General features: G+C 36.2%; 2 protein-coding genes across 5 annotated transcripts in view; both read right to left on the reverse strand.

The window, feature by feature from the left end:
- Positions 1 to 24,276, reverse strand: part of bmpr1bb (bone morphogenetic protein receptor, type IBb) — a 70,408-nt gene extending 46,132 nt beyond the window's left edge. For 2 of the 3 annotated variants that reach the window (XM_073874625.1, XM_073874622.1), the window contains exons 1-2: positions 24,109 to 24,276; positions 23,544 to 23,600 (exon numbers count right to left, since the gene is read on the reverse strand). The gene's annotated coding sequence lies outside the window, so the exon portion shown is untranslated. Of the gene's footprint in view, positions 1 to 20,860; positions 20,897 to 23,543; positions 23,601 to 24,108 lie in introns of all 3 variants that reach the window. The other variant, XM_073874624.1, reaches the window with a different exon arrangement.
- Positions 24,277 to 25,798: 1,522 nt separating this feature from the next.
- Positions 25,799 to 27,994, reverse strand: part of pdlim5b (PDZ and LIM domain 5b) — a 56,084-nt gene continuing 53,888 nt past the window's right edge. For both annotated transcript variants that reach the window (XM_055207368.2, XM_055207369.2), the window contains exons 12-13: positions 27,668 to 27,783; positions 25,799 to 27,587 (exon numbers count right to left, since the gene is read on the reverse strand). In XM_055207368.2, coding sequence (XP_055063343.1) covers positions 27,498 to 27,587; positions 27,668 to 27,783 — 206 coding nt within the window. In that variant the 3' untranslated portion in view covers positions 25,799 to 27,497. The remainder of the gene's footprint in view (positions 27,588 to 27,667; positions 27,784 to 27,994) is intronic.

Here is a 27,994-nt window from a genome sequence, read left to right on the forward strand (position 1 = left end):
GTAGATATAATGAGAATGATAAACTTTTTATAGATATCAGGAAAATATTATGGGATTACTACATATGAAGAATGCTTAGTTAGTTGCATTTTATTATTTGTAATGAGGATCTGATTTTTCTTTCTGTCTCTAAGAACAGATATCAGTCTCTGCTGTATAAATCATGATATAAATCATTTAATTTTGTGTAAGATTTTATCACTACATGGAGCTTTATTCTGATAAGATTACATCACAACTGGGCAATTCCCTAAACCGAAAAATTACAATCTGGACGTCTTTAAGACCAGGGGTGTAATTTTTCAAAGTGTCGTCACACTTCAAGATCACAGTAGAGTAAAAATATTTTTCTTATTCCAAAAAGAATCCATCAGGATCAAAGAACAAGGAAACTGCTCATGAGTGAGACAGACAGAGTCATAAAAACTAAAGAAGCACTAGACCCTGAAAGACGGCTGACCACCTGGCCAAACCAAAACCTCTAGACTCATAGTGATCTGTGCGTTACTCTCACTGGACAGACAGACGGACACACTCTTAAAAATAAAAGTGCTTCACGATGCCATAGAAAAAAACATTTTGGTTCTATAAGAACCTTTAACTTATGAGGAACCTGTTCTGTTCTTTAGATTATGAGAAGGTCTCTCTCTCTCTCTCTGCGTGTTACCCTCATTCCCTGTCAGGAATACATTTTATACTTTGGAATCTCTCTTTACATTATTTACTGTACATACTGGTTTGTGGTATTTGTTAATTCTATCATTTAAATATCAGCATTGGTGAGTTCTCCTCTCCAGTAACAGACATGAAACACACAAGTGTGACATCACAGAGCTAGAAACCCAAGATCAACATACACCAATTAGCAGGGTTAATAGTGTTTAGAAAGCAACAGCTGGTTTTCATTACGATCAGACTGCTTCTATAAAAACACACAGTAAAGATGTGTCCACAAACCACACACATTCACCCTATCACACCCAGATTTAACCCTCACTCAAAAAGCATTTAAAGATCAGGTTGATTTTTCATTAAATCTGCATGAAAAATGATATAAAACATTTCAAATTGATGTGTCTTTAAAAGTCCCTATATCTGTAATCATTTTTTCTGTCCTAACATATTCCTGTTCTTCTCCTGCCGAAGGTCTGTTTGAATTTAGTTTATTTTATTTCTCTACATGGGATCAAACTGAACGGGCGATACAACAGATGGTATTAAACTTCAAACACAGCTATCAAATGAGATTTGAGAAGGTAAGAGGACATGCTAAAGCAATTTACTGAGAAAATATTCATTCTTGGATCTCTTGACCAGTATCATGAGCCACCGGACAAACGTCATCCACACGCGTGTCAGTCCCTCATGGATTCTCATCATCACCAATCTGTGGTCTCGTGGTTCTGCTTCACCCCATCAATCAATACAGATTTCCATCTCAGCGTTTAGGACTGACCTCAGATAAACCAAATCAAAGAGCCAAACGCTGACAATAAATGTGCCACCAATATCACCAATATTACTTTTAACAAATATTCTGTTACAGTTACAAATTACTTCATTAGTCTTCAGTAACTCATAAAACATATTTACTTAGCCAAAGTCATCTTTTAAAGGCGGAGTCCACAATGTTTTAAAAACGCTTTGGAAAAGGAGACGGGCCGACTACCAAAACACACTTATAGTCAATCAGCAGTAAGGAATGTGTCTATTAACCGACAGCCTGGCCGGGTTGCGTATGTGTGGGGCGGGTCTATCAACAGAAGGTCCAGATTCTATTGGGGTAGGGGCGTGTTTGTTTAGGTGATTTCAAATATCAACATTGGCTTTCAAACATCGTGGACTCCGTCTTTAAATGTCCTATGATTTTATTATCCTATTTTGGTCCAATTTTTACCAAAACAGGCTGCGCTGGCACGTCACACGACTGGTGCAAGACGAGAAGTTGTGTTTTTAAAGTGCATATTTTTTATTTTTCTTGCCAAAAATGATAATAGTTTTGCTAGATAAGACCCTGCGTTTAGAGCACTTTGAAGCTGTGTTGAAACTGCAATTTTAAGCTGCATTTAAACTTTAAACTGTTGGGGTCCAATAAAGTCTATTAGAACAATCCTGGAATGTTTTCCTAAAAAACTTATTTTCTTCTCGACTGAACAAAGAAAGACATCAACATTTTGGATGATTCACAAACTTTCAAGGATTTAAAGGACCCGTGGGAACCCTGTACTGATTTATTTAGTTTTAAGTGAAAGCATTGTTAGTGGCCGTCCACGCATAGTTTTTTTGTCACATGACCTGTGGTGCGCTTGCGGCATTCCGAAAAGTTGAGAAGTTTTTGACTTGACGCGGTGCGGACATGCCTGGAAAAAAACAAGCGCTTCGCACCGCGTGCATGCCACGTTGCTTTCATTATGAGCGTGCATACCATGCGGCTACATTTGAAATAACAAACTTGAGCATACAACAGACGCGATATGTTATCGCCCCTTATTTACAGTTACAAGTTTTTGTATCCTGATTATTACGTAATCCTGTTACTTGTAATCCGTTCCTCCCCAACCCTGCATATACTGTACAGATACCTAAGGTTTAATTTAAATCAATGTAAAAAAAAAAACTTTTTGGATAAACGCAGACAACAATCAAAACTAAAACCTAACTAGAGAAAAACTAAAAATAACTTGTGAACTCCAGACAAGGTGGTAACTACTTGGCTAGTGTTAAATCCTTAAAAAAAACACAGCTGGAACACTTTAGCATGCTGAAGCTGTCCATTAAAGTTCAATAATATTTAAAATTCATTTTCCACTGTTAATTAGTGCCACTGCAGACATAAACTGGGCGGCAGCGGAGAGATTTAAGACACGTGAAGGGGAAAAACACAAACTCTCTTTATAAGAGTTCTGCTCTGGCACCTTCGGTCGAGTCTCTCGTACCCACGCGCTTTGTTTTTCCTGTAACTCTCCCCCCAGACTGTTTTTCATTTATTTACCATGACACAATGTGTGCATCAGGTCCAACAAGGATTTTAACCCAGACTCCATGGCCTCTTTGGAAGTGGAATATATGCCTCCAGACAATTTATGTTTCTGAGAACCGAGATCTAAGAGGGTCTCCACGATGAGATGGAGGGTTCTACGGCTCAACGTTCTCTGGGGCTCGGATGTCAAACCGGCGTAACCCTTCCTGACCTGCTCCATCACCCCTCCTCTCTCATGATGGGCTTGTGTTCATAGCAATGAAGATCTTCATCCAAAATAACAGAGGTTCAAAGACTCGCCAAAGCCTCTCTGATTACCGCACGGGTCCAGTGTCAATATCTGGACAGGCAAAGGCCAAAGAAGCACTTAGAAAAACAAAACATGTGACAGCGCTCCCAAATCCAGAAGAGCAGAGATTTAGGGATCAAATGACCCGTGCCACCAGTTTATCCTAATCATAAACACTGTTACATCTACAGGACCAACAGAATGATGCTGGATCACAAAAAATGACTGTAAGAGATGAATTACAGATAATTTCAAAAGGACTCTGTGCTTCAGTCTCTATGACAGATGTGACTTTGTTTTTTACCCATATCATTATCAAAAAATAAAATTGCATGTCTGATTATGAAACACTTTCATTCATGCCAATAGCACAAAAGCTAACAAATCATTTTGAAGTTTAACAAGTTTAAGGAATTGAGCTCACTAATCTTAAAGGTGCCAAAGAATGCATTATAATAATCTGTTAAATTGAAGGTTTGTGGCTTTATTAAGTGCAAAAATGATCCAGAGTCAGTTTTTCATCTCCATTTACAATCCTAGGATTAGCCATTAAAATGAAATGGTCTATTATTACCTTATTTGAAAGGGTCATGAATAATAATGTTGATCTCTGATCTGATTGGCTGTTTCTCCTTCAGTAGCTCTGTGTGTATGTAAACAGATCTTATGTTTGAGTCTGTATCAGATTTTGAGGAATAATCAATTTTTTGGAGATTGTTAATGGACGTTTCTGAGTAATACGTGTTTTTTTTCAGTATGGACCTGCAAAAGTAACTGTAACGTCAATAGTAGAACTTCAACCTAAACGCTAGCATATATCATTAACTAGCATACAGCATTAACTAGCATATAGCATTAACTAGCATATCGTCGCTGTCCGATGAAACTCACGTATGTTCATTTTGCCGATTTTGAGATTTTTCGACAGATTGAATGTCCAGGTTCATTTCCATATACAGTATGCGTCACATACCTAAATAGCCAATGAAAACTTGTGAAATCATGTCATCTGATTTTCACGTACCCGTTTGGTGTCAAAGCTGTCAATCACACCGCATATCTTCCGCCTGTGAAGCATCTCGCCGGTCTCGTAAAGTTTCATCGAAGCTCAGCACTGGATATAGCCGAATAAACATGACAATGACTTTCCTTCGAGGTAAACAATTCCCCCGGACGCCAGACTAACATCTATGAGTTACTTAATTACGGTAGGACTGTGCAAACAAAGTATCTGTCTAGCATTGGTGTTATACGCTGGGGATGTCCCCACCACTTTGTGAAAGCATTTGGTTAAAATGTTCTGAAAAATCAAGCGATGCTTAAGACTGGTTTTGTGGTCCAGGGTCACATATGTTGCGTTGTATGCTGATGGTGTGTTTTCTTGTACATATGTAATGAAATTCATTGTAATCATTTATTAAACGCGCAGCTGTTTTCTACGTTGTGGTGCTTTGGCATTGTTCGGTTGAGCTGGTGTTGCAGGGACTTTGTCAGTGTATTGATTCATTGTCCCTTCATAGCTTGCAAGAGACATTTAATACACTTATAATTAATATTAAATAAAGTAAGCGTATTTAACTAAGACGTAGGCTATTTAATAAACTGAGCGTATTCATCTGTCAATACGAAACGCGACTTGGCCATTCTAATTAATGATCGGAAGAACGCATATCGATCACAGTTACTGTAAAATATGCACGCATGTCCATTTAAACTCAATTTTGGTCAAATATGGATTATATCATGACACTGGCAAGAATATGGTTACATGTAAATATGCCGTACCAAGTATGACAACGCTACATTCAACTGCTTTTGATATACGGTGTTTTTTTCACTTCCTGAAAAGTAACCGTTTTGGACATACGTGAGTTTCATCGGGCAGCGACGATATAGAGCTAACTTTTGCATGCACAAAGTTTAGATAAGAAGCAGGAAACAATCGTGTTTGAGGCTCACGATATGTCATTAACATGTACAGAGCTCTTATTATTCATCTATGTCTAGATAAAATACAGTTTTTTCATGCTACGGCACCTTTAAGCAACGGGTAATAAACAGGGAAGAGTCAAACCTACAGCAGCTTTCTGGACAGCAGGACAACTTCATATTCTTCCCATGTTTTCATGTGATCTTACACAAACAGTGCAGTTACACCGGTAAAGCCCTGCTGGATCGCCTCCAAACCTCTGCCTAGAATAACAACAGTACCTCACCAGAGTGAGCGGTGCCGGCGTCTGTATATGACTGACCGGTTGGAGTGATTGATGACTGTATTTGTGTAGTACTGTAAAATTCTGCCACTGTCGGGTGTGAACGTCAGAGAAACGTTTTTCATTATTAATGTTATAAGTGTTATTTCTCTGCAGTAAAAAGCTCGGACGTCGGGTGTGGCCGGCCGGTGCAGAGGGATTTTCCATGCTGTAAGATTTCCAGGTATGTGTTATTAAATCCATGCACTTGTTTTGAAAGCTCTTGGAGTTTCACTCATTTTACATTTGAGCCTAAAGGTCTGCTGGACTGAACCGATGATGAATCTCAAGACCAAATACGATCTTCATCAGACTCTTAACAAAGCACGCATTTAGTAGTTTTAAGTAATGCCAGCGAAATTCAAAACCACAGCAACTGAACATAGTAGTCTTGCAAAGTTTAATTATGAATATCAAAGTCATTTAAAAAATATATACAAAAGGCAGATATTTTTGCGTAATGTTGGAGATGAATGTTAAGTGAATTAATTTACATTTTAGTACCAAGTTAAAAAATCTCATCCAATATCATGTAAGGCCACACCATTTACTTCAGAGAGCATGAAAAACCATGAAAGCACAAAAACCTTGAGTTTGATCCTCTAATTTCCTGCAGTCTAAAGTCTAATGCTGAAGAACAGAACTAACGTTAATTGAAGCTGATCTTTATGAAACACATGTGAACTACAGTAACACACGGTTCCCTGACTCGAGCAGGTGAATGCCGCAAAAACAACTGTTCATACAAACTGTACAGATCCTAATCCTATAAACAAACACAAGCAAGACAGAATTTCTCAAACATTACTCCAAAGCATCACTCTCATTTGTCTTCCACAGGAGATTTGCTGGAGAAATCCACAGCCTATGATTTGTTTTAAATGATTTTGTCTGGAGGAAATGTGGCTGTTAGCAGGTACAGTACAGTACAGAAGAGTAGTTGACTCGAGTAAAGAACAGTTAACACAACATTGCTTTCATTTTACACATTACTGCAGTAGATGTATCACATCAAAGCCTATATAATCTATAATGTTTATATAATCTATAATGTCTAATATAATCTATAATGCCTACATAATCTATAATGCCTAATGTAATCTATAATGCCTACATAATCTATAATGTCTAATGTAATCTATAATGCCTTTATAATCTAAATGTCTAATCTAATCTATAATGCCTACATAATCTATAATGTCTAATGTAATCTATAATGCCTTTATAATCTAAATGCCTATATAATCTATAATGCCTATATAATCTATAATGCCTAATGTAATCTATAATGCCGTTATAATCTATAATGCCTAATGTAATCTATAATGCCTATAAAATCTATAATGTCTAATGTAATATATAATCCGTAATGTAATCTACAATGTATAATCTATAATGCCTATATAATCTATAATGCCTAATATAATCTATAATGCCTAATGTAATCTATAATGTCTATATAATCTATAATGTCTAATATAATCTATAATGCCTACATAATCTATAATGTCTAATGTAATCTATAATGCCTTTATAATCTAAATGCCTATATAATCTATAATGCCGTTATAATCTATAATGCCGTTATAATCTATAATGCATAATGTAATCTATAATGCCGTTATAATCTATAATGCCTAATGTAATCTATAATGCCTATATAATCTATAATGTCTAATGTAATATATAATCCGTAATGTAATCTACAATATATAATCTATAATGCCTAATATAATCTATAATGCCTAATATAATCTATAATGCCTAATGTAATCTATATAATCTATAATGTCTAATGTAATATATAATGTCTAATGTAATATATAATGTCTAATGTAATATATAATGTCTATATAATCTATAATGCCTACATAATCTATAATGCTTAATGTAATCTATAATGTCTATATTATCTATAATGTCTAATATAATATATAATGCCTACATTATCTATAATGCTTAATGTAATCTATAATGTCTATATAATCTATAATGTCTAATATAATATATAATGCCTACATAATCTATAATGCCTAATGTAATCTATAATGCCTACATAATCTATAATGTCTAATGTAATCTATAATGCCTTTATAATCTAAATGTCTAATCTAATCTATAATGCCTACATAATCTATAATGTCTAATGTAATCTATAATGCCTTTATAATCTAAATGCCTATATAATCTATAATGCCTAATGTAATCTATAATGCCGTTATAATCTATAATGCCTAATGTAATCTATAATGCCTATAAAATCTATAATGTCTAATGTAATATATAATCCGTTATGTAATCTACAATATATAATCTATAATGCCTATATAATCTATAATGCCTAATATAATCTATAATGCCTAATGTAATCTATAATGTCTATATAATCTATAATGTCTAATATAATCTATAATGCCTACATAATCTATAATGTCTAATGTAATCTATAATGCCTTTATAATCTAAATGCCTATATAATCTATAATGCCGTTATAATCTATAATGCATAATGTAATCTATAATGCCGTTATAATCTATAATGCCTAATGTAATCTATAATGCCTATATAATCTATAATGTCTAATGTAATATATAATCCGTAATGTAATCTACAATATATAATCTATAATGCCTAATATAATCTATAATGCCTAATATAATCTATAATGCCTAATGTAATCTATATAATCTATAATGTCTAATGTAATATATAATGTCTAATGTAATATATAATGTCTATATAATCTATAATGCCTACATAATCTATAATGCTTAATGTAATCTATAATGTCTATATTATCTATAATGTCTAATATTATATATAATGCCTACATTATCTATAATGCTTAATGTAATATATAATGTCTATATAATCTATAATGTCTAATATAATATATAATGCCTACATAATCTATAATGCCTAATGTAATCTATAATGCCTACATAATCTATAATGTCTAATGTAATCTATAATGCCTTTATAATCTAAATGTCTAATCTAATCTATAATGCCTATATAATCTATAATGCCTAATGTAATCTATAATGCCGTTATAATCTATAATGCCTAATGTAATCTATAATGCCTATGTAATCTATAATGCCTATATAATCTATAATGCCTAATGCAATCTATAATGTCTATATAATCTATAATGCCTAATGCAATCTATAATGTCTATATAATCTAAATGTCTAATCTAATCTATAATGCCTACATAATCTATAATGTCTAATGTAATCTATAATGCCTTTATAATCTAAATGCCTATATAATCTATAATGCCTAATGTAATCTATAATGCCGTTATAATCTATAATGCCTAATGTAATCTATAATGCCTATAAAATATATAATGTCTAATGTAATATATAATCCGTTATGTAATCTACAATATATAATCTATAATGCCTATATAATCTATAATGCCTAATATAATCTATAATGCCTAATGTAATCTATAATGTCTATATAATCTATAATGTCTAATATAATCTATAATGCCTACATAATCTATAATGTCTAATGTAATCTATAATGCCTTTATAATCTAAATGCCTATATAATCTATAATGCCGTTATAATCTATAATGCCGTTATAATCTATAATGCATAATGTAATCTATAATGCCGTTATAATCTATAATGCCTAATGTAATCTATAATGCCTATATAATCTATAATGTCTAATGTAATATATAATCCGTAATGTAATCTACAATATATAATCTATAATGCCTAATATAATCTATAATGCCTAATATAATCTATAATGCCTAATGTAATCTATATAATCTATAATGTCTAATGTAATATATAATGTCTATATAATCTATAATGCCTACATAATCTATAATGCTTAATGTAATCTATAATGTCTATATTATCTATAATGTCTAATATAATATATAATGCCTACATTATCTATAATGCTTAATGTAATATATAATGTCTATATAATCTATAATGTCTAATATAATATATAATGCCTACATAATCTATAATGCCTAATGTAATCTATAATGCCTACATAATCTATAATGTCTAATGTAATCTATAATGCCTTTATAATCTAAATGTCTAATCTAATCTATAATGCCTATATAATCTATAATGCCTAATGTAATCTATAATGCCGTTATAATCTATAATGCCTAATGTAATCTATAATGCCTATGTAATCTATAATGCCTATATAATCTATAATGCCTAATGCAATCTATAATGTCTATATAATCTATAATGCCTAATGCAATCTATAATGTCTATATAATCTATAATGTCTAATATAATCTATAATGCCTACATAATCTATAATGTCTAATGTAATCTATAATGCCTTTATAATCTAAATGCCTATATAATCTATAATGCCTAATGTGATCTATAATGCCGTTATAATCTATAATGCCTAATGTAATCTATAATGCCTATAAAATCTATAATGTCTAATGTAATATATAATCCGTAATGTAATCTACAATATATAATCTATAATACCTATATAATCTATAATGCCTAATATAATCTATAATGCCTAATGTAATCTATAATGTCTATATAATCTATAATGTCTAATATAATCTATAATGCCTACATAATCTATAATGTCTAATGTAATCTATAATGCCTTTATAATCTAAATGCCTATATAATCTATAATGCCTATATAATCTATAATGCCGTTATAATCTATAATGCATAATGTAATCTATAATGCCGTTATAATCTATAATGCCTAATGTAATCTATAATGCCTATATAATCTATAATGTCTGATGTAATATATAATCCGTAATGTAATCTACAATATATAATCTATAATGCCTAATATAATCTATAATGCCTAATGTAATCTATATAATCTATAATGTCTAATGTAATATATAATGTCTATATAACCTATAATGCCTTTATAATCTATAATGCCTATCTAATCTATAATGTATGTGTCACCTGCAGCAGCAGTTCAACACTACATCTCTCCACCCATTAAACCCTATTGGGATTGTTGATATAATATTCTTGCTCAATTTCCCTTTTAAAATAAATATCTCTACACAATGTGATATTGTATGTTGGAGTTGGAGGTGTTGTGAATCTCAAATGAAGAGATGACCCGCTCCCCTCCTCACCTCTCTGTGTCTTCCAGGAAAATGATTAGCAATTATAGCTCAGTTATTTTCCATGTTAGGTGTTATAAATATCAAAGCCATTCACTCCCTTACCCGAGAGATTTATGAAGGGTAAGAAATACAATACAAAGCATTTAAAGAGACAGTACACAGATTCTGTCATCATCTACTGTGATGGATGGATTTGTAGCACATGCAGCAGTCAGGTGATACTCACACACTTAATATACTGAACAACTCTGTATTAATGCAAAAAAAGAACCAAAATGAAATCATTATTAACCAAAAACATCACTTTCCATCCCAACAGCTCTCAATGTGCATTATAAAAACCACGTCTCAGACCTCATACACACAAAAAAAACCATATATTTTAAGACACATTTAAAGCACTGAAAGATTATACAGCATATTGAACAAGAGTCATATTGTGTTACGTTGCTTCTAGTTCATCTTGAACAAAAAGTCAGTCGGGTTTTGGAATGACATGATGGTGAATGAAGGATGACAAAATTTTTGGATAAACGACTCCTTTAAGAGGAAAAATAGAGTACGCTTTTGCCAAATATATCATCCAATTCTGACAAGAGGACACCCTGTTTGGTTTGGCCATAGCCTGGAAGCAAGTTTTGATACTGAAATGGATTCATCTGTGTATTTACTCAGCTGTTCCGCTGGTCTGAGGTGAACGCAAGCCAAGACGCACAAATTACAATCAGAATAAGACAGCAAACATCTCAAACAGAGACACCAACTTCTGTGAAAATCTGTTAAAAACCCAACGCTAGGCCGTTCAAACTATCTAGAGATGCCTCGGAGCTTTCTGCCACCATGTTGGATCTAATTTGTGTTGGCCAGCTTCCTAATCCCGACAATATGTTGGGAGAGCTGTCAGGCATTCCTGCTCTCTTTAACCTGTGTGGAACGCCAACATACGCCATGTGTCACTCGCCTATTAATATGTCCTTTGATTGAGGGGAACCGACCCAGCTGTGCAGTTTCCATCGCACAGTCCAAAATAAAACCTCCCTCCCTTCAACACAACTCAATGAGAGTCATTGTGGACTGAGTCAAACATATGATCTGTTTAACCAAACACCTGACGGCTTCACCTGTGTGATTCAAATACTGCTGAGATGCTCTTAGAATAGATACACTCAACTTATCATCACAGATGACATTGATGATAGAAAATGAAGCGATGTTGTAAATATCAAGCTGAGCTTTTTATTTGGTTCATTCAGCTTCATTTTACAGACATGAAACAGTTGAAAATTACAAAACATGCTCCTAACACGACAAACTGAAGTGAATACAATCAAACTGATCGTTCATGTTCCAGGACATGCAAATAACTCTCATCTCGTCCAACCACAACAAAGTCTGTAGATAAAGAGGTGTGTCACAGCGATCTAACCTACATCATGCAAATATTCAAAGGTTACGAGCATCACGCAGGAGTGTGATCATATGCAAAGTTCAGATGTCATTTTATAATCCAGATACAGTATGAATGACTATCCTAACACACAACACATGTGCAATGTATTCCAATCTCTCATAAAGAGCGGAGGCTGTGAGGATGGAGGAGGAATGTCAAACTCACCTTCAATACTTGAATATGGCATTAAACCAGACCACGCTTGAAGTGAGTTGGGTAAAGAAAAGTTGATTTTATTTTAAAGTATGTTGTAAAAGACACACTTACTGCTGCCAGTTGGTGGCGCTATGGCCATGACTCCCAACAGACAAACCAAGTGATCAGACCGCATGACCAAACATATTCACCAAGTTAAATTGAAATCAGACAATGTATGTAGGGCCCTATAATTTCCGCGATCACGGAATCGCGGACGGAATCGCGGAATTGGCTAATTTACACGGAATCTAGTATAAACGCGTAATTTCGCGGAATTTTACATATTTTGAATAAAATTATGTTTTTGTGTGGGAGACGAACGTATGTCTGGGGGAAATGCAGACCGGGGGAGTAAATATGGGCGACACGCCCCCTCCCGTCGTTTCAGACCTCCTCCAAAACACTGAAACCATGGCAAAGCGGCTCTCCACGACTCGCACGTCAGCGAAGAAATTCGACGCTAAGCACTTAGTTCCGAGCAGGTCTCACATGACTTTTATGTGACCGGAGAACTGTTAGTTTGGAAGTTTAGTCAACACTCTGTTCACGGTGAGCGCAAAGATACATGCACTCTCTCATCCATGTCTGTCTCACTGTACCTCTCTCATGTGCACGCGCTCATGCATCTGTCCGAAGTGCGAACACAAATCCTCATGTATTTGTTCAGTTTTATGCATTTCAAGCGAGCTGAGACAAACTAACTATCCCTCGCATTTAAAATATAATCATCTGCATCATGGCGCCGCTCTCTGTCTCTCTTTCGCTCGCACGTCCAAAGAGCTGCATGCTCATGCTGTCCTAAGTCAGATCACTATCCTGTGTATGTTTGTAAAGTTATATGCATGTCAAGCGATTGTGTATAAAATATGGATCGCGTTCCGCTGGATTGATGTGTTTAAGGCACTTCTGAAGGCACCACTGCGTTGACACCTTGTTGTAGCCTCCTGCAACAACACTAAAAAAACCAATACATTGAATTGAGTTGTGTGTGCGCGTGAGCGCGCGTGTGTATGTGCGTGTGTAAATGCATCTTTTATAGTCATTAAGTAATTCTGTTATCCAGTTTTCCCCCAAATCATTTACATTTTAATCATTAACATTAAAAGGCACACTCTTTTTATGACTAAAATAAAAGTAAAGGGTAAAAAATATAATTGCCAAAAATTAAAACGGAGAAAACGGAATTTGGGAAAAAATAAAACGGAATTTGGGAAAAAATAAAACGGATTTTATAGGGCCCTATGTATGCAGTAGATATTGAGTAGAGCTAATGGATGCCAATTCAACAGTTGTTCGGGTTGTTGAGAACAATATATGCACCAACATTCGGACAAGTGCGTACATGTAATAGCCAACGATTCAGACGTGTGTGCCAATTTTCACTGAACATGCTCAATATAATCTTGATGCATATCAAACAAAATTTAATGACAGCACGAAAACTCAACTTACTCACACAGCTCAACAAACACTGACACACAGCTGTGTTTCATTTTCCTGACATCCAGTTTCAGATGGAGAGAGAGTGTGAACTTTAACACAGGGATTCTTGGCATTCTTGCAGGTTCCTCCAACAGACACTTGAGAACAAAACTCTGGACTTCTCAGAATGTGAACACGATTCCTCAAAACCTTAACTGACTGAGAAACATCATCTGTAGATGCAGTTTGGTCCAAACAAGGTTTAAAGTGGATCTGTAGTGACAGACTTGTTGCTTTATCGTTCATGAATTGAAAAAAATCAAACATACTTAATATACTACAGAGATCATACGTAAAGCAGGATTATAGAAACATTAGTCTTTGTAATCATTCATCAGAATGTAATAACCTAAACCTGCTCCACCCTCCTGTCGTCTGACATCAGCACTGATCTTAAATCTTGCCAATACTTATCAAAGTATTACAGTCAGTGACACTAATACAGATTACTGAAAAGGTGATGTACACTTTCAAATAAATACAACTCTGGCATTTTTTGCGTCTCTAGGAGCCTAATCTTGGTCTTGTTTTAAAGAAGACACTTCCATAAAAAATTATGGAAGTGTTTTGAGGTAAAAAATATTAAATAAAAATATTTATATTGTTATAGCAGTTTACATTAATAAAGTATATATTTTATACATAAAATGATCACAAAAAGGTTTGTGTCACACTTTTTGTGCTTTTACCAACAACGGCCACTAGGTGTCATTGGTTTGCTGCATACTCTTGTCACAAGTTAATAAATGACTGTCACTGCATTATTATTACTACTAAAAGGTTTTGAAATATGAAAACAACATTCTTAGACCTTTCCAATGATTTAGGGGCGGTTTCCCGGACAGGGATTAGACTAGTCCTAGACCTAGACACTTTTAAGAGCTCTCCAAACTGAAAACAACTTTCACTTACAGATCTTAAAATACATCAGGGCCCTTTGTTTTACTTCAAGATGCACACAGGTAATGTTTTTAGTAAGGCATGTTGTTTAACACTTGTTATATTTCCTAATTAAACTAAGGCCTAGTCCTGGATTAAGCTAATCCTGGTCCGGGAAACCGCCCCATAAAGTATGTTAATGGTAGATTAAAATTAATGAGCAAAATACTACGCTCAAGGGACAGCACGATTTAAGGCGTTCGTTAACTGATGGATGAAGTGAGTTGGGGTGAACCTGACCTTCACTTTGGTGTGTGTGATGCTGCTGGAGTTTCACGAGGAGAGGAAATCACCCACAATGCACTGCAAACAACTGGCAAAATCAACAATACATTTATAGAGGTGATGATGGCGCTGCTGCCAGTGTGACTTCATTCACTTTGATGTCGGCTTTACTCTGATCAATCTATATAGATCTCAGAGGGAAAGATGAGAGGTTTGTATACAGAAGTGATGGAGCGAGAGCTCTGCTGTAAATGGATCGATTTGTAGATCAATAGGTCTTTCTCTGTGGACACAGATTGTTATTATTCACTGCTGTTAGAAGCAGTGTGAACACTCATCACGTCTGCTTTCAACACCATTGATTTTAGTCTACAAACATCTTCATGTGACAAAAGCATTTCTTTTCAAAAACATGTAAGACTACACTGAAAAGTTAGGTCAGATTCATCAGCATCTATTCTCAAACCTGCCGGTCAACATTGAAACGTGAAGTACATGAGGTCATTACTGTACATGTAAATGTAATGAAAAAGTTTGTCTTTGTGAGATAACTCCTCTCTGATGTCTAAAGGGCTTATTATAGTTGTGCATAGGACCTGACGTAGCCTCGATGTGACGGTTTTCATATATCTGCGTTGTCATCCGCATCGATGTGCAATTACACATGCAGACCGCTAGTAGGCAGTATCCACGTGTGTAACCCACAGTAGCAGAGCAACAACCAAAGAAGAAGCAGTTTGGCCAGTTACCCCACAAACGAAGAAGAAGCTTGTTGTGTATAATTTGAGAAGACCAGCAGCGATGGAGGCAAATAGACAGTGACTTTTGTTGCAGTTTGAGTTAAATTACTCCTCAATTTGGCCCATCTTTGTTCTTACTGTCGCAAGGGGAAACGCCTATGAAGAAATGCAACGCACATTTTTTTACCTGATGGGAGGGGTTCTAGTGGACCAATCACTACGCTTGGAGATCCGTGTAGAACGGACGCATTGTTAAAATTTAGCTGAGGTGCACCTTAGGCTATGCAAAGCTAAGCACAGCCTACGCCGTAGAAGTTACGCACGACTAAATTACACTTTAATGTTGCTGCTGTGCCTCATCCCACTGCTGGTTGAATCAAACCACTTGCAAACCACACACCGATGGATGGGTTTGGTTCATGATCACCCAATTTTCTTCTGATTGACATCAGTAAGTTGTCGAACTTCAGGATGAGCTGATGTAGCAGTTTTACAGTATGCTTTCATAACACAGTTAAACACAACAGATCACTAGTAGCCTCAGAGGATTTTCCACTAGTTACCACCAACATGTGCTCACATTGTGACAACACTAACATGAGTTTAGGAAAATGGAAGGAGAAAAACACAAAATCAATCAGTTTCTGTCCATTCAGACACGATTCCTTTCTTGAAAACGCAATGAACACATTAAAACCCAAAACAATTCAATTAAGTTGCTCTGCATTCAGAGTCTGTATATGCCTGACTCATCCGCTCATCTCATGAAGATCTCATTATGATTCCCAGCGCTGGAGAAATTAGATTTCAGCTTCACTCCACACTCTTCCTCTTCCTATAATGGAAGCCACTCTTCTCATCACACTGGGATTATAAGACGTTCCGGTCGGACATCACGCTGCCTCCAGCTTTGACTAATTCACCACCTCTTTTCTTCTCATCCCTTCACACTAAACAGATTGAATATCTTCTCTCACATCTACAGAAGGCTTCTGAGGTAGACGAAAGCCCTGAGCTTCATTTAAAGTAGAGGATGAGCACCTTTCAGACAGCTGACCTGAAAATCACTGCTAGTATGAATCAGTTGATATGTAAGGCATCACTGATTTAAATATACCACGGGTCTGTTGAATGCTTTATTCTGATTGGTTGAGAAATGTCCACAGGTGTTGATTATTTTGTAAAACACACACCTGACCTGTCAAATTGATTTTTTGGGGATTTCCATCACTCGTTTTTGATGCGATACTTCAAAATGGGCATTAAAACCGTGTGATGGAAACCCCAATGTGATAGAGACTTTTTTAGTCATCGGTAATTTAATCTCAGTCAAGCATGAAACCACCATGAATATTGACCTTAAATATTATTTTAGTGAGTCATTCTGTAAATAAAACTTTGATGTTATGATAAACTACCTGTATTACAATGAAGGCCAAACTGGAAGAGACTAAAGATCCATCATAGATGTCCTTCTGGACACTTTTAATCAGCTGATTAAGACTGAATAGATTCATCTGAAAGTTTCTTAGCCGTATGTGTGGAGTCAGCAATTTAACTTCTCTAAAGTGTCTGCGATTTAATCCTGTGATGAATGGATGGACTTAAAGAGAGACACAAACTGAGACCTGTGTCACAATAACAGCACAAGAGCGATTGTGACTTTTTTAAGATGTCAAATAAATCTTTGGTGTCCCCAGAGTTCGTATGTAAAGTTTTAGCTCAAAATACCCCACAAAAAAAATTATTTTCTTTTAATTGATATTTTAAATGCATGTTTCTTTGATTTTTGTTTTCTCATTTCTATGTAAAGCACTTTGAATGACCTTTGTGTATGAAATGTGCTATACAAATAAACTTGCCTTGCCTTGCCTTGCCTTAACATGTTAACATTGACACTTTGTAGATGTGAGCCATTTTTGTGTATGTCATTTAAAATGCAAATTAGTTGATAATGCAAACACTGATCACCATAATGGTGGTTTGTTGAAATTAAAACTCAATTGTGCTTTCAATTATTTTCTCTCTCTGCACTAAATGGCAGTGCTGTGGTTGCAGATTAAGAGGCGGTATTATTATAATTAGATCCCCTTGTGACATCACAAGGGGAGACACATTTCAATAACCTATTTTTTCACATGCTTGCAGAGAATAGTTTACCAAAACTAAGTTACTGGGTGATCTTTATCACATTTTCTAGGTTGATTAAAGCACTGGGACCAAATTATAGCACTTTAACATGAAGTCAGATTTTCATGATATGTCCCCTTTAAAGACAAAAGAATAACTGCAACCAAATGATGTTCACAACATGTGGTTCCATTACGTTGAAATAAATATGAATCAAACACACTGATTTTCTGTGCTACTACTAAATTAACAACATTACAACAAAATAAAAGTACAGTCTGAATCTGAACAGATGAACGGAGACTCATGGTTCAATAACCAATTCAACTTTACAGGCCACATACAAACGTTTGATCCTGCAGGACAATCAAACCCTTCCTGTATGAAAATTATTCCCATTCCTGTTGTTTGTGGCCTCAGGGCTGCAGTCTTCTGTCCGAACCTCACAAAGCAGAACCCACCAACCATAATGCATCTGTACACTTATGGTTTCCTAATGGAGCACACACACACTCTTCCTGGCAATCTTTAAAACGTTTGCTGAGAATATTTCCATCAAACACTTCATAAAGCGCTGACAACACACACACACACACACACACACACACACACACACACACACACACACACACACACACACACACACAGATGCACATGCACTCTTAGGGTGAAGCATTAATGGAGAAGTTTGCTTTGGCGCTGAATTGTTTCCCTCTGCACAGGTCGCCCTCGTGAGATATCAAAGAAAACATGACCGTAAATCTCTTGCTGCCTGCGGTCACTGTGTCAAGAGTCAGAAACTCATCTGCAGCGTGTGACACACTGAAGAGATAATAATTCAAATCATCTGTGTGAACTGAACAGCACAGACACATCAATGATGCATTCAGTTCTTTTCCATGCAAAGCTCCGTCTGATGGAAATCATGTGTGTCTTGTGTGTGTGTGTGTGTGTGTGTGTGTGTGTGTGTGTGTGTGTGTGTGTGTGTGTATGTGTGTGTGTGTGTGTGTGTGTGTTTGTGTGTGTGTTTGTGTCTGTGTGTGTGTGTGTGAAACAGAAAACAATCACTGATTCACAGGGTTTGACAGTAACAGGGTTTGACAGTGACAGTAACAGGGTTTGACAGTGACAGTAACAGGGGTTGACAGTGACAGTAACAGGGGTTGACAGTGACAGTAACAGGGGTTGACAGTGACAGTAACAGGGGTTGACAGTGACAGTAACAGGGGTTGACAGTGACAGTAACAGGGTTTGACAGTGACAGTAACAGGGTTTGACAGTGACAGTAACAGGGGTTGACAGTGACAGTAACAGGGGTTGACAGTGACAGTAACAGGGGTTGACAGTGACAGTAACAGGGGTTGACAGTGACAGTAACAGGGGTTGACAGTGACAGTAACAGGGGTTGACAGTGACAGTAACAGGGGTTGACAGTGACAGTAACAGGGGTTGACAGTGACAGTAACAGGGGTTGACAGTGACAGTAACAGGGGTTGACAGTGACAGTGACAGGGGTTGACAGTGACAGTGACAGGGGTTGACAGTGACAGTGACAGGGGTTGACAGTGACAGTGACAGGGGTTGACAGTGACAGTGACAGGGGTTGACAGTGACAGTGACAGGGGTTGACAGTGACAGTGGTTGACAGTGACAGTGACAGGGGTTGACAGTGGCAGTGACAGGGGGTGACAGTGACAGTGACAGGGGTTGACAGTGACAGTGACAGGGTTTGACAGTGACAGTAACAGGGGTTGACAGTGACAGTAACAGGCGTTGACAGTGACAGTGACAGTGACAGTGACAGTGACAGGGGTTGACAGTGACAGGGGTTGACAGTGACAGTGACAGGGGTTGACAGTGACAGTGACAGGGGTTGACAGTGACAGTGACAGGGGTTGACAGTGACAGTGACAGGGGTTGACAGTGACAGTGACAGGGGTTGACAGTGACAGTGACAGGGGTTGACAGTGACAGTGGTTGACAGTGACAGTGACAGGGGTTGACAGTGGCAGTGACAGGGGGTGACAGTGACAGTGACAGGGGTTGACAGTGACAGTGACAGGGTTTGACAGTGACAGTAACAGGGGTTGACAGTGACAGTAACAGGCGTTGACAGTGACAGTGACAGTGACAGTGACAGGGGTTGACAGTGACAGGGGTTGACAGTGACAGTGACAGGGGTTGACAGTGACAGTGACAGGGGTTGACAGTGGCAGTGACAGGGGGTGACAGTGACAGTGACAGGGGTTGACAGTGACAGTAACAGGGGTTGACAGTGACAGTGACAGGGGTTGACAGTGACAGTGGTTGACAGTGACAGTGACAGGGAGTGACAGTGAGTGAGAGTGACAGGGGGTGACAGTGACAGTGACAGGGGTTGACAGTGACAGGGTTTAACGGTGACAGTAACAGGGTTAGACAGTGACAGTAACAGGGTTAGACAGTGACAGTAACAGGGTTAGACAGTGACAGTAACAGGGTTAGACAGTGACAGTAACAGGGGTTAGACAGTGACAGGGGTTGACAGTGACAGTGACAGGGGTTGACAGTGACAGGGGATGACAGTGACAGGGGTTGACAGTAACAGGGGTTGACAGTAACAGGGGTTGAGGCTAACTAATTCAGAAAACAGCAAATCATGATTTTCACCTAAGACAATTTTTACTGAAAAAATTATATCGTTATGGCCTGTAACATCTTGTGATCCATGACGATGAGTACCAAATTGTTTAAAAAGCTGAAAAAACATATTTTGACACCAAATGTACCTCCAACTATATAATCACTTAGCAACACTATGGAAACCACACATCACCGAACAAGAATTAAATTTTTTATCAGAAATTATCAAATTTAAAACTAATACTTGATATGTAAAATAATTAGTCTAATGGCAAATTTCAAGATGAACAAATACTTGCACACCGATAAATCTATTTTCTCCACACCATATTGATTTTCCAAACATTGTTTTCTTAAAAATCCTGTGGCCATCAGCAACAGAATCCCTTTAACAACACAACCACCTCTGTGTTCATTAATGCTTACCCACAATCCTCTGCTCTCATTGGCCTCACTCACTTCCTGCAATTAAAAGAACGGAAGGTGGGGTCAGAGGTCAGCTAATACGCTCAAACTGCAGACAGAAACACAGCTGCAACAAACATCTGCAAACGACAAGATCATCTCAAAATTCTCACGTCAGTGCGAGCGTCTGTCGTTCTCAGAGCCACGCTGCGTGCGCTCATATCTGCTCATTATTCAGAATCTGACCTCTGCAAATCTAGACTTCACCTTTACCTCAGTGAAAAATCTCACACGGCTACGTTCTGAATGAACATCAGACGCTTGTTAAATTCTCCCAGAAGCCCCTGGGCTATGCAGATTCAGAGCGGAGAGACGCGGTACAACAGATTCTTTTACTTTACTCGGACACAAAGGCGCAGTGTTGAACAGCGTTAGTATGAACATCACACCTGATGGAAACTGTGTGTGTGTGTGTGTGTGTGTGTGTGTGTGTGTGTGTGTGTGGAGAGAGAGAGAGAGAGAGAGAGAGAGAGAGAGAGAGAGAGAGAGAGAGAGAGAGAGAGAGAGAGAGAGATACTCCCAGCCGTTCAGAAACATTTACAACTACAAGAAGAGGCACAGCAGCAAAAAACGAACTTCATGCTAGAGGCGTTTATATCAAAAATATTTTCAAAAATTAAAAAAAAACTATTGTCTCAACTAGTGCTTGACTGATAGAGGAAATATTTGGATCTTAAAGGAGTCATATTAGAGATTATTGTTAAAGATGTAAAATAAGTCTTTGGTATCCCCAGAGTTCATATGTGAAGTTTAAGCTTAAAATACTCCACAGATAATTTATTATATTTGTGTTAAAATTGCCACTTTGTAGGTGTGAGTAAAAATGTGCCGTTAAAATGCAAACGAGCTGATAATGCAAACACTGATCACCATAATTGTGGTTTGTTGAAATTGGATTATTATTCTCTCTTAAATGGCAGTGACGTGGTTGGATCGTGCAGATTAATGGGAGGTATTATTGTAATAAGACTTGCTTTCTACGTCACAAAAGAGGCAAAATCTGAATGACCTCATTTTTCACATGCTTGTAAAGAATGGTTTACCAAAACTAAGTTACTGGGTTGATCTTTTTTACATTATCTAGGTTGATAGAAGTAATTATAGCACTTAAACTTGGAAAAAGATTTTCACGCTATGACCCCTTTAAATCTGATCCAAGCAACAGCCTTGTTTTGTAAAATAAACATTTAGCATATTATACATTATTTTATTACAAATACTGGGCTTTTATCAGTCACACATCTCTTTAGACATTAGAAATAAAGCCTATAAATCAGTGCTAATGTTGTGATGTTTTTACACATGACCTCAAAAGCTGTCGAGCTGGAGTGATGTAAGCAGGACCTCCAGCACATCCGCGACAGAGCCGTATTGTGGCGAGTTATTTTGCCGGAGTGAAATATAAGCAGTAAAACAGCGCCGGACCACTGGGTTTAATTCAAACAACCCAACAGCCGCCAAACCCAGACCACACAGACACACGGCAATGAGCACTTTCCCACACGCAGGCTTTTAAAGATCCCACCCAAAACACACATTGACTCTGTAATGGCATTCTCTCATTACAGTCCTGTATAAATGACTCCTGTAGCCGCTGTCACTCAATAACACAAACCAACCATTTATCAGACACACAATACTCAACGGCACTGCGCTATATCACAACACACAGGCCTGTGAAGATTAAAGAAGACACATTTACTGTAAAATCAAAGATGAGATGTGTTGATAACACACGCTAACACAGATCTGATGCTGCATGGATGATCAGGGTTAAGCTTTAAACTTTTATGTATTTGCTTTGACATCAGATGCAGCACACAGATTAAATATGCAAATATGCATGTGTGTGGAAAAACTACTGATGGCCAATAGCCTGCTAGTTCACTGTCAAGAGCAAGTACTAGTCATCAGTATATACTACTACACAATACTCGGTAAGTCGTGATCTTCTGTTCTCAAGAGATGAACACATAAATTCATACTGACTTACAAATATGGTATTGGTAAATAATGCAGACCCAAGGTGGTAATTCAGCATGGCGTAAAGCAGAGTTATATTGCGGGTGTGCCATTATTTTCAAATAATTCAAAGGACCAGAGTCAATTATTTCTCTTATATCACAGTTGCCACAAACATTCCTCTGGTGGTTATTTTAAGACATTTGGTGTGTGTTTTACAGAGAAATATCCAACACTCATGGAGCATTTCTCAACCAATCAGAATAAAGCATTCAACAGCCCCGTGGTATAACTGAAAATAATGTACACCCGTGGTGTAACTCCGCTTTGCGTCGTACCGCATTACCAACTTGTGCATTATTTTCGACTAATTCAACGACCCGTTGTCAATTATTGCTTACACATTGCATCTCATCTCAATCTGCAGAAAAATCTAAAGAAATCCATTCAGACGTCAAGGCTTTAAAACCTAAACAATGTGATAATATGGAGATACTGTTTGAGCATTTTCAGCTGTTTGATATTGTAACCAATTACACAAGGCTCTGTGGAAATGATCTGTTATTTAAACTAATAGATGAGAGAGACTTTTTGAAAAACTTATCTAAAAACAAGCTTCAAAAACTCAATGAATAAAAGCATCAATAACTGATTTAAATGATGTTTAAGTTTATATTCTTACCTTTAGTGTTTATTGAAATGTGATGCTCAGATCTGTCAACACACAGCAGCTCAACATCTGCACAAACACACAACTTTCATTAACACCAAAAAAATCACATCTGACAGAACGTCTTTTATTGCGATATTCATAACAGGTAAAACTTCTTTTTAAATTATTTCATCTGTGTGTTATTAACACATCAACCAAACACAATAACGAGTTAAGTGTTTAGTGACACATTTATTATTTACAGTTTGAAAGTAAAAGTGAACCACAGCACTTTATGATCTTTATCTAATAACTGTAACATCACAAACTAAATGTCTAGTACAGTAATGCAGTTAACGTGCATCGTCCATCAGTTTTACACAAATAATCGCGGCAGTGCAACTGAACTCAACTAAAACAGTTCATAAAGGTTACGATGTTATAATCTAACTATGATCACAGAAGCACATTACAGTAACTTAGATGACAACGAGAAAGCGACGTAACTTACAAATACGATCCTGTGAACAATAACAAGGATTGAGATAAATCAAGCATTGTGTGTGTAGTAAATCACAGTGTTTCACACACTTACCTTCATTCACACGGGTCTGCTGAAGAAAACACAACCAACGATGAATTAATCGATAAAGTTTGATCGCGGAACTCCTTCACAGCTGCTCGAGAAGAAACGCTGCCTTGATTTCCCTCAGTCTGTGTCTGTGACTGATTGTGTGAGAGCGCGCGCGCGAGAGAGAGCGTGTGCCCGCGCGCGAAAAGCTCCGACCACTGACGCCAGAAATACACCTCAGAAATACACCAAAGTAAAATAATACACATCATCCATCAGTCTTACAGTCTATAGTGTACACCTCCTGCATCACGTCCTTCATCGTATACTGTAATAAAAACACCTTTAAAATACACCAAAATAAACCATCACACCATCAGTCTTACAGTCTATACTGCATCCCCTCCTTTAACATATACTGTAGTAAACACCTCAAAATATAAAACAATACACCTCCTCCATCACGTAGGCCTATACTGTACACCTCCTGCATCACATATTACATGAAGTATACAGTATAATGTAGTACAGTATGTAGGTTAAGTATTTAGTTTAGTAACAGAAATACAGTATGGTTGATGTGTATTTAGGTGTATTTGGTTTATTTTCCATTGCATTGCTAAAAATTACCCTAAAACTGCTCATAACAGTGAGATTTTCCCTGCACTGCAAAAAATGATTTTCAAGAAAAAAATGTTCTTTGTATTTTTGTCTTGTTTTTAGTAAAAATGTCTACAAATTCTTAAATTAAGATGTTTTTTCTTGATGAGCAAAAATACCCAAGAAAATAAGTCTAGTTTTTAGACCAAAAAAGTGATTTTGTGCATAAAACAAGCAAAAAATCTGCCAATGGGGTAAGCACATTTTTTCTTGAATTTTTCTTGAATTTAGTGTTAAAAAAAAATTCAAGATTTTTTTGCTTGTTTTATGCACAAAATCACTTAAATTTGATATTTTTGGTCTAAAAACTAGCCTTATTTTCTTGGGTCATTTTGCTCATCAAGAAAAAGCATTTTAATTTAAGAATTTTTAGATATTTGTACTCAAAACAAGACAAAAATACTAAGAATTTTTTTCTTGAAAATCATTTTTTGCAGGGTGGATTTGGTTTGTTGTCAGTCAGTCAGATTCTGTCAGAAAGTTAAACTCCATGTGTGATATTCATCAAATTATTAAGTTTTAATACCCAATAATAAAACTATTATTGAACTCCTGCTCTTGACAAATGATTGAACAAAAAACTTACAGTAGCAGACACTATTACAGCATACTCATACCGTGGTACTTAAATATTACTGTATATGGTATTTCATTAGTTACTATGGTATTGTTGATACTGTATTTAAAGGACATAATACCATGGTATCACATCCAAAAACGTATACATAAAAAACATTTTTCAGCACATATATTTTTTGTATATTTCGAAATATATTTAAAATTATAATTGAAAATATATTTTTTGCGGTGTGGAACCGATTGTAAACTCCATCATCATGGAAAAGGAGGTCAATGTTTATTAATATTAATTTATCAGTGAGAGAAATAATTGAATCTGATATGAAACAGGAGTGCAGGATGTGTATTTGTGGTTGTGTCATGGTTTAGGATCTGAGCTGCTATTACAGACATTGTGAGATCGCTCTCAGGTAACACATCAACTATATAATGAGATCTAATCTTGTTGTTTTTTATTTAAAAATCACTTAGAGTCTGATGTGAACACTGATTTTATTATTTTATAACGTATTACAGTTGAAAACACAAAGCTTAAAAAAAAGTTCATGAACCATCAACCCCCTTATTAGATTAAAACTATAGTGCTAAAACATGATAACAGCTGTCTGAATGACTAACATATGTTTATCTCTTTACACAATCACACAGGCACAAATAAAGCTAAAGCCCATTATGACTCTGACCATTAAACAATATAAACCAAACACTGAATCAACCCATAAAGATCATCAGAGCTCACATAAAAACACATTAAAAACATTAAATATCACTGTTCATCTTAAAGCCGTGCTATGAAATATGTGCAAAGCCCATGAAAAGCCCAGAAATCAAAAGTCTTGATCTAATAAATAACAGCAGCAGGAGAAGAGCGCTGGCTGATATACAGTAACAAACTTCCATTCATCTTACAGTCTGCAGGTCATTCATGTGCGACGTTTGAAAAATATATTATGAACTCAAAGCCTCTTTTAAATACCTGTTTAAAATAGAATAACAACTTCTGTAATGCAGATAACATATAGATTGACATTATTTTCTCTTATGGCAAAGTGTATTCTTAATCAAACTTTCAATTATAATCACCCAGAATAAATACACTGTATAATGACATTCACAATGCAACCTAATGGACCATTAAACCCCTTAACTGGTGCAGACCTTTTTGAGTGTGTGTGTGTGGGGGATGATGTACCCCTTCAAATTAATATAACTCTGGCATTGTTTTGGTCTAGAAACTTAATCTTGGTCTTGCTTTTAAAAAGACACTTTAAAGTGTTTGGAGGTGAAAATATTAAATAACACTTTTTATAGCAGTTTACATTTATTGTAATAAATAAATAATGCAATAAAGTATATATTTTATACATACAATTATCACAAAAATGAGGTTTGTGTTACACTCTTAATGGTTTTACCAAGAACGGCCACTAGGTGTCATTGGTTTGCTGCATACTCTTGTCACAAATTAATAAATGACTGTCACTGCATTATTATTACTGATAAAAGGTTTTGAAATATGAAAACTACATTCTTACACTGCAAAACTGAATTTCTGACTTAGTATTTTTGTCCTGTTTTCAGTCATTTGTGCTTAAAACAAACCAAAAAAATGATTAAGTGTTTAAAAAGGTAAACTTATTTCAAGATTTTTTTCTTGTTTTATGCACAAAATCACTTACATTTTATATTTTTGGTCTAAAAACTAGACTTATTTTTTGGTCGTTTTGCTCATCAAGAAAAAGCATCTTAATTTAATCTTAATTTTTAGATATTTTACTGAAAACAAGACAAAAATACTAAGAATTTTTTTCTTTGAAAATCATTTTTTGCAGTGTAGTTTGTCATGATTAAAATTTACATGCAAAACATTGAAGTAAACTCAGATGTCCCACTCAGATGCGCCAGTTAAGGGGTTAAAACTGTTATGAAGGAAGGTTGATACCTCATTTATGAAGTACTTAAAATACTGACACAGGATCTGTCAGAATATGATCTATTTTATCAGATTTCTCTAAAATTGCTTTCGCTGTTGAGTTGTTTTTCATAAACGCATGTTGATATTTTTTTGTATTTCGCATTAACATAGCCAAATAAATCTCAAATGTAAATTCTTGACACCACAATCAGCTTGTTCTCCATCTATTTTCATTGGCTATCGTACAACACACGTGTGTTCAGAATTGGACGGTGTGAGCGTGTTTCTTGCACAACGGCTTGTCTTTCTTGGAGAAGAAGGCTTGACCCTCTAAACTCTCAGTGCAGACCTACAAAAAATGAGATTGAAGAAGAAGACTTAAAATACAAAACAACCTCTCATACAGTAATGTGATGAATCGTGAATTACCGAACAGACGAAACAGGTGTCGTGCCAGGTGAAGCCCAACGCCTCTAAGAATTTATCACCAGCTTCAATGGGGAAATCACAGCCGTGACAGCTGGTGCCAAAGAGAGTGTAGTAATCTGAACAAATGAGAAATCAGCAAATTAATCTCAGATTTCAATCAAGAAGCATCACTCAATGAAGAGATCACTGAGCTATAAAGATTTGACTGTTCTCAGATCAGTGTCAGTTGGAAGGTTATAATGATGAATTCCAGCATTAATGAGCAGTACTGTAATGAGTTCAGCGGTCGCGGGTGGGTTTATGGGTAATTTCAGTATTGATCGCCCA

The sequence above is a fragment of the Misgurnus anguillicaudatus genome, chromosome 12 (assembly GCF_027580225.2).
Source record: "Misgurnus anguillicaudatus chromosome 12, ASM2758022v2, whole genome shotgun sequence".
Classification (NCBI taxonomy): Eukaryota; Metazoa; Chordata; class Actinopteri; order Cypriniformes; family Cobitidae; genus Misgurnus; species Misgurnus anguillicaudatus.